The 8014-nt window shown below is 41.2% G+C and overlaps 1 protein-coding gene across 1 annotated transcript; it reads left to right on the top strand.

The window, feature by feature from the left end:
* The first annotated feature begins 754 nt into the window (after positions 1-754).
* Positions 755-5077, top strand: LOC310935413 (tissue alpha-L-fucosidase-like). The gene is made up of 8 exons (XM_083899307.1): positions 755-1199; positions 2329-2463; positions 2550-2687; positions 2805-2910; positions 3538-3738; positions 3829-4019; positions 4345-4444; positions 4542-5077. Exons 1-8 carry the CDS (start codon positions 853-855, stop codon positions 4674-4676), a joined length of 1353 nt encoding a protein of 450 aa, XP_083755433.1. The 5' UTR covers positions 755-852; the 3' UTR covers positions 4677-5077.
* Positions 5078-8014: the final 2937 nt, after the last annotated feature.

Genomic DNA, 8014 nt, shown 5'->3' with positions numbered 1-8014 from the left:
ACAAAAAGATCATACTATATACTATGTTGTCCAAAATCTGACAATTTTTGAAAAAACTTTTTTTATTCCTAAATGTGACCTTAACGTCATACTATACTATGTCATCAACCCAAATGTCATAGAACATGGTTTTGTCCAAAATCTATAGTTTGTCGTCCAAAAATGGTCAAAATTGGTCAAAAACTTCATAGTATAGTAAGTCAAAATGTGTCCAAAATTTGACGAAACATTTGTCCAAAATTTGACAAAAAAATTGTCCAACATTTGACCAAAAATTTGTCCAAAATTTGACCAAAAATTTGTCCAAAATTTGACTAAAAATTTGTCCAAAATTTGACTAAAAGTAAAAAAAAAACTTTTTTGTCAAATTTGAAAGACGTCGGTATGTCGTCCAAAATTTGAAAAAAAAAAAAATGTTTTGTTCTGAATTTAAAAAAAAAAAAGCAATACGTCGTATGTCGTCCAAAATTTGACAAAAACTACTTGAAAACTTTTGGGAAGAAAAAAACATTTTATTAAAAAAACTGAAAAACAAACACTTTTTTGAAAAATTTAAGGGCCAAAGCTTTTTTATGAAGACAAGACAAAACAACTGTATCTTAATCATGGATGTATAATAATCCCACAAAATAAATCACACTTAAAACGTCTCTTCCTGTTTGTCTGGGTGACGGTGGTTAAATAAAGTTGCAATTCAAACAAAACAAAACATGGCGAATCACGTGAAAACAGTCACATGACGGGAAATGTTTTACCAGCATTTGCAGCGCAAATAACTTCCCTGTAGCTCTGGTCCGCTCTTACGGTTTGTTCACAATAGTAGAGTGTAGTGTAGCAGCCTGAACCACTGTTATGATGTTCCTCTTCCCGTTTCTTGTCGCTGCTGCGTTTGTTAGTCAAACAGCGGGCCGGTACGCCGCGAACTGGACTAGCCTGGACTCCAGACCTCTACCTACATGGTACGACGAGGCCAAGGTGGGCATTTTTGTCCACTGGGGCGTGTTTTCTGCAGTGGGCTTCAAAAGCGAGTGGTTCTGGTGGCACTGGCAGGGTGAAAACCCTCCGGACCTCGGCTGTGTTCTCTACATGGCGAAGAACTACCCTCCTGGATTCAGTTACGCCGAATTTGCCCCCAGGTTTCACGCTCAGTTCTTCAACCCAGAGCAGTGGGCGGACACATTCAAAGCCTCCGGCGCAAAGTGAGTCCGCGGTTGGGTCCACTTTCCTTCGCACCCACTGCCTTCACAGGCTGTCAAACCACTCCAATAGTTGTACTGTTATTTAATACTTTCTGCTAAAGCATCTTCACTCTTTGATAATCCTGATCCACTGTGTACTTTTCCCAGATTACTTCCCCATTCTATTCCTGTTGCTGTATTTTCATATTATGCAGTAGATTAGGAAATGGACGATTGCTTTATTCCTATACCTGTAGTTAGTTTGCACAGCAGCCATTTTGACAGTCGTTTCTGATCACATGAAGCTGCCTCTGTTCAGTTCATGTACACAGTGTAGCTTCTTTCTCACATCAGCTGATATATTCATGATCCATCATGGCTGTGTATTTTGTTATGCACTGACATATTAAAGTAAACTGAGACTGATATCGCTGATTGACATATCACTCAAGACACAAGAGGTGAGACTTAAAGCATTTATTACCTCTGCTGAGGAGGAGGTTATTTTTTGGGTCATATTTATCCATTTGTTTGTAGCACAGCAAGCAGCATAACTCAAAAAGTCAAAAGATTTGGAAGAATTTAGGTTATGGTCCAATTGAGAATTTACTAGATTTTTTTTGCAGTGATGTGGATCACTGGATTAAAAAAACAAACAAACAAAAAAAACAACTGTGTATCCTAGCAGCCTTGCTAGAGGTTTACACTCTCCTAGTTAGCGTCTGAAACCCTGCATTTCAAAATATTATACATTATGATTGTGGTGTTTTAACTTACCAGGGAAATAATTAAACCTCTACCAAGGCTGTTTTGTTTCCGACAGTATACATACACTCACACAGTCATAATCATTTCTTCCTTGGGCCATAACCTAGGTCCCCAGGAAAATTCATTCCAAATCTGTCCTTTTACCTTTTGACACACAAATGTGGCCAAAACCATAAACTCCTTGATGGTGATAAGGAAATGAATATCGCTTTCTTTATCATTCACTGTGCCTTCCCTGGCATGTTAAATACTGGCTTACAAATTTAAAACATTTATAAAACCTTCACTCCTAGAATGACTGAATGACACCTACATTTGCTCTAATGTACTGTAGTATTGTGGATATACAGCGTGTTCCACTCACATTTCATCTAAATTGCAGATATGTTGTTCTGACCGCCAAACACCACGAAGGATTTACAACCTGGGGGTCTCCGTACTCCTGGAACTGGAACTCTGTTAACAATGGTCCTCACAGGGACCTGGTGGGAGACCTGGGAGAGGCAGTGCGTAAGAGGTGGGTCCTCAGATGCATCAGAATCAGTCTGATTTCAGGTTGTGTTTGCATAATCCAACATTAAAGTTTGTCATCTCTTCATGTAGGTCATTGCACTATGGACTGTACAACTCCTTGTATGAGTGGTTCCACCCACTCTACCTGGCTGACAAGAAGAATCAATTCAAAACGCAGCAGTTTGTGGCACATAAACTTCTACCAGAGCTTTATAACATGGTTGTAAGGTGTGTAAGCTCATCTTTCACATAAAACAAGTCAGTGATACTTCCATTTAAGTTCCTCTGTAAGAGCACAGCATGGTGGCAGTGTGTTTGAGCCTTTGCCTTCCCATTGCCTTGTAGGTACAAGCCTGAGTTGATCTGGTCTGATGGAGACTGGGAAGCACCTGACACCTATTGGAACTCCACAGAGTTCCTGGCGTGGCTTTATAATGACAGCCCAGTCAAAGTAAGTGCATCTGTGTTTTTAAGTTCCAGTGTTTAAGAATTAGTGGCATCTAATGGTGGGATTGTGCTCACCCCTCTGCGAGCTTCACTGCTCGCCTAGGAAGGAAGGAGAAGAAGTCGGTGTTTCTGGTGCTAAATTATCCTTTTTATTCCAACCGAGCACAGGCAGCTAAACAAAATCAAAACAAAAAGACGCTCTGACATCTCAGGTTTGTACTTTCTTGCTGCCCATCTCCTCTCCGCTCCGCTCCAGTCTTGTCCCTGGACCCAGCCTACTGCAAGAGACCAGAACCAGGTTACAAACGTGCTTATATAGCTGACTGATTACCTGATTCTGTCCAGCTGTCTGATCACCAGCTGAGCCACTCCTCCCTCACCGCCTTAACCACTCCCCACTGCCACACCCTCCTTTTTCCAAATGTATGAGGGTTATGGGGTGGCCCTCCGATTTTGTTCTTTTATGTTGTTTTCCGAACAGTTATCTTACCACATCTACGTCTGTAGAGGTCTTCTCAGTTAAGGTCATTGTTGTCCTTGCAAAACTGCTAAAAGTTACACATCAGACCATATTTGGAGTTTATAGTTTCAGCAGATCTGGGTGTTTTTATAACATCTCCTTTGCCTTTAGGACACTGTGGTGACCAACGACAGATGGGGAGCTGGCTGTGCTTGTAAACATGGCGGCTACTATAACTGCGAAGACAAGTACACTCCAGGCGCGCTGCCCAAGCACAAGTGGGAGAAGTGCACGTCTGTGGACAATTACTCCTGGGGTTACCGGAAGAACATGAAGCTGAGTGAGCTCATGGACTTACCCAGTATCATAAAGGTGAGGACATGACATGATATTGTATACATTATTCCTAATCACTAAATCTTCAATGCTTCCAGTGACCGTCTGGATATCGTCTGTTTACAGGATCTGGTTCGCACTGTGGCTCTGGGAGGAAACTACCTTCTGAATGTGGGCCCCACGCCTGATGGGACGATCCCTGTTGTATTTGAGGAGAGGCTCCGGGGTGTTGGAGCTTGGCTGGAGATCAACGGGGAGGCCATCTACGCCTCCAAACCCTGGAGGGTCCAGACAGCGAACACGACTGCATCAATCTGGTAACAAGCAAGATGGAGCTGAACCAGGACATTTTGTGTAAACTGTATGCCAGGACATATTCAGCTGTTTTTAGAAAGTATTGGAAAAGTTGACCTCCGGTGCGTAACTTTTAAATATAAACAAATGTATGTTACAGCTGTTCCACAGACCTGGATCTCTTAGTCAGGTCTGATAGTATTGCTTGATTAGAGCCTGTAATTTACAAATATTACATAGGTTTTTTCACCCCTGCAGCTTTAAGTGCAGCATACAACTACACACCTTGCGACTCTGCTTAACGGAGTGATTTCAGACGTGTGATTGTCATCTTCTTGATTGTTTTAGGTACACATCTAAAGAGAACGCGGTCTATGCCATCATTACAACCAAGCTAACCAAGTACACCGTGCAACTGTTGGAACCCAAGACCTCAGTCATCACCAAGGTAAAGTGTCTTTAGTGAAACTCTGCTGTGAAGAACCTTGTCTGACATTTCTAAATTATAATCTGTATTTTCTAAATCACTGTTTCTTATTTTACAGGTGACCTTACTGGGGGATCCGAAGCCCTTAGCCTGGTCCCCACTCAGTCCCAGCTCTGGACTGAGCATCCTTCTGCCTCAGCTGCCTGACTCCTCTGGTGAGGCTTGGACCCTGAAACTGGAGGGTGTCCAGTGAGCCTTAAGCACATGCTGTCCATGTGGAACTTGGTAAACTCAGGTTATTGTTGATTAGGATAAGGGGAAACTTATACTTGTTGTGGAATATATTTGTATTTGCTTGAGAAAATTGAAATGATGCGACACTCCTCTTCAATAATTCTTTAGTTGCACTAAGATTGAGTGACTTTTATATGTGCTCTTTTTTAAATGATTCACTGTGAACAGTCGGCTCCTCGGCTTCTTTTTTTCCAAATCAGGAATTTTAGCCAGTGGTTTCTGGGAATTTCAGCAGTTGACCTTAAATGCACTTTTAATTTTTATTTTTTTATTTTTTTTAATATGTGGTTTTTTGATTTCATTGTTGAATTATTGTTTTTCTTAATATGCACCATTCGAACTTGTATTAAAAATGAACTTCTCAAAGATCCACCGTCTTCGACATCTTTTCTTGCAGTGTCTTGAGTTGTGTCTAGGTTTTAAGTACCTTAGTCAAGAGGCAGAGATTTCTCACTGCGAGTCCTGATGACACTTCTCATCTTGTTCGTTGCTGCTGTGTTGTCCTCAGACACCGTGGTATCCTTGGATCTTTTCCCTGTAGCCATACAAAAACAGTATAAACAAATGTATGAGCCAATTTTTGTTTTTAATTGCATGGTACATCCATGATTGGGAACTAGATGATTTTTAGATGACCGTTTGCACTTTCTGCAACCCCCCTCCTGTGCCTTAGGATCTCCTTCTCCTCCCTATTCTCTATTTTGTGCTGATTCTAGAATGATAATCTGTAATCTGTCACCTCAAAGGCATACTTCGGTGGTCGCTTCCTGTATCTTCTTCACGCTTACGATTCTGTAGCAGTAAGCTGTATTTGTAATTCTGGTCCTGTGTCTCCACTGCGTGTGAACACACAAAGATGTTCATGTTATTATTCTTAATTCTCTCATTTAAGCTTCTTCCACGCGTGTGCTGTATGTGGACCTGCTTTGTATTTGCATTGTAAATAACCTGCAAGTGGAGAGATGCAAATGGAAATGTTCTCTCACCTCTCAGCTTTGCATTTTTAAAGCATGCTGTTCAAGTGGGTTTGACTGCAGTGCTAAAAATGTATGACTGCAGGTAAAGAGCCAGATAGCGGAAATATGTGGGGGAATTGCTCTCTCTCTCTCTCTCTCTCTAAAACTAACACGATCAATCCACAGGAACTGCAAAAGGTCCAGTGTGAGCTTAGTGGCAGAACTTGAACAATACTATACCATAAGTGTGCATGTATATGTGTATAATCTCTTTTAAATAAGCAGCACACAACCAGCCGCCCTACAACACAACAACAAATGCCTTGAGCACAATGACCAAACGAAACAACCAGCAAGGTGAAGCAGCGTGCGGCCATACCTGTCGGGAACGCGACCCCTGACCCGGAAGTGACACAGGTCAGGTGACGAATGGGAGCACAGATGAAGAAGCGGTGGGAGGAGTCGGACTGCTGCTTTTGTAGTGGCTATTAATGCTTAATAATGTACTAATTAACGATAATTAAGGGCCCCTTATTGTAAAGTGCTACCCATATTTGCCATAATGCCAAAATTTCCTCCAGTCATAATTAGGAATTTCTTAATTTGTCCTTTCCCTGGTACTTCTCCCTTTAAAGTTGTTGTGTCTCCGTGAGGAAAAGGCGATGTGGTCCAATCACAGAGCTGAACTGCCTCAGTCATCGCCTAATATCTGTTAAAGGCGCCATATGTAAGAATGTGGCCAAAAACGGTTACTGCACTCAAATTCAAAATACAGAGGTCTTTTAGGTTTCTTTTTTGCCGCTATTGTAGCTCAGGCGTAACTGGCAACCCGTGGTTGCTCGGCAGCTGAGACTCTTACGGACTGCAATGATTGGTAGACGTCGGTAGGTGGCGCCACATGCCAAAACATGATTTCAAAACATAAACATTTTTTTAATGCAAATATTTTGGCCGTACTGTTGTTGTTGGTGGGTTCAGTTTGTTTTATGAACATTATTCCTGAGTATTTGTGACATATTAGGAGGATTTTACGGCCAGGTGCTTTGGATCAGGGGTGTCAAACTCATGTTCACTGAGGGCCACATCAGTATAATGGTTAACCTCAAAGGGCCAGATGTTACTGTCATCCAGAATAAATGTAACTAAATATAATGTAAAATAAAGGTAACTACTATGTAAAAAATATTGCTAAATAACTTTCTGTATTTATTACTAATTCAATTTCACTCGTTGCATGATGCATACAATGATACACTGCGATCTAGTGGCGTTGCCATCACTTTGCGGGTAACACAATCACCATGCATTGTGGGAAATGTAGTTTATGGTCAACGCACGCCTTAAAGCAGCATAGACCTATTTTAACACAGATTTTTAAGACCAATTAATCACTCGCGGGCCACAAAAAATGACGTGGTGGGCCACATCTGGCCCCCGGGCCTTGAGTTTGACACATGTGCTTTAGATTTATTACATAATGCACCTTTAACTTGTGTGTCCAATCAAAATTAAATAAAATCAACAGAGTCAGAAAATTGACACAGAAGAAACACAAAAGGAGACACGGCAGCCGTCCCGTTTAACTCGCTAAAATAGCTTTATAGTTATCATATTATAGTAATAATATTAGCCATTTAAAAAAATGTTTTGACAACGTTGACAGTGTTACATTCTGTGTTGGGGTAAAACCACGTCACAGTGTGCCATCTCTCTGGGCTTGACTGCTATCAAGACGTGCTCCGTTGACACATCGAGATCCATAAATCATACAAGGTCAATAAATAAATTTGTATGTACAAAAAAATTCAAACCACACACCACGAAAGAAACAGAATCATGATTTTAAAGTAAAATGGTGTAACACCTTCCTTTGCCCAGTCACAAACTCAGACTTACACCGTGGTGTTCTCATGCATCTTGTGTATCCACCGGTGAAACTAACTTCACATCTTATGGCATCGCTATTGCTATATGCTCCAAGTCAGTTCCTTTTGTAGGAGGAAAAACAAACAAACAAACAAACACGTCTAATGCTTGTATGTACAGTATGCTGTCTTGGCACTGGATCAAATGGGTATAAAAACTCAAAGAGAACTCAAGGATAAAGCTGAGCTGTATCAAACCCGGGTGATTAAAAACCAATGGTGTTCAGAGAGGAGCACAGGAAAAGAGATGAGAGAGGAGGACAAGTGGACACACACAGAGAGAGAGAGAGAGAGAACAAGGGGCTATTTCATTTTTGCTACATTACTGTATAGAGTAGAATACACAGAGAGTGGAGAGTCTGTATCAGTTTGATGTCCATGTTGTTTTCCTCCTTCTGCAGAACCAAGAGTTCAGA

This window comes from Microchirus variegatus (genome assembly GCF_963457635.1).
Source record: "Microchirus variegatus genome assembly, chromosome: 13".
Taxonomy (NCBI): Eukaryota; Metazoa; Chordata; class Actinopteri; order Pleuronectiformes; family Soleidae; genus Microchirus; species Microchirus variegatus.
Note: the sequence above shows the minus strand (reverse complement) of the source record. Positions and strands in the feature narration are given on the sequence as shown.

Coding starts and splice junctions, on each gene's coding strand:
- LOC310935413 (XM_083899307.1), top strand. CDS start 853: ATGATGTTCCTCTTCCCGTTTCTTGTCGCTGCTGCGTTTGTTAGTCAA. Junction 1,200..2,328: donor TTCAAAGCCTCCGGCGCAAA/GTGAGTCCGCGG, acceptor TCTAAATTGCAG/ATATGTTGTTCTGACCGCCA. Junction 2,464..2,549: donor GGAGAGGCAGTGCGTAAGAG/GTGGGTCCTCAG, acceptor CTCTTCATGTAG/GTCATTGCACTATGGACTGT.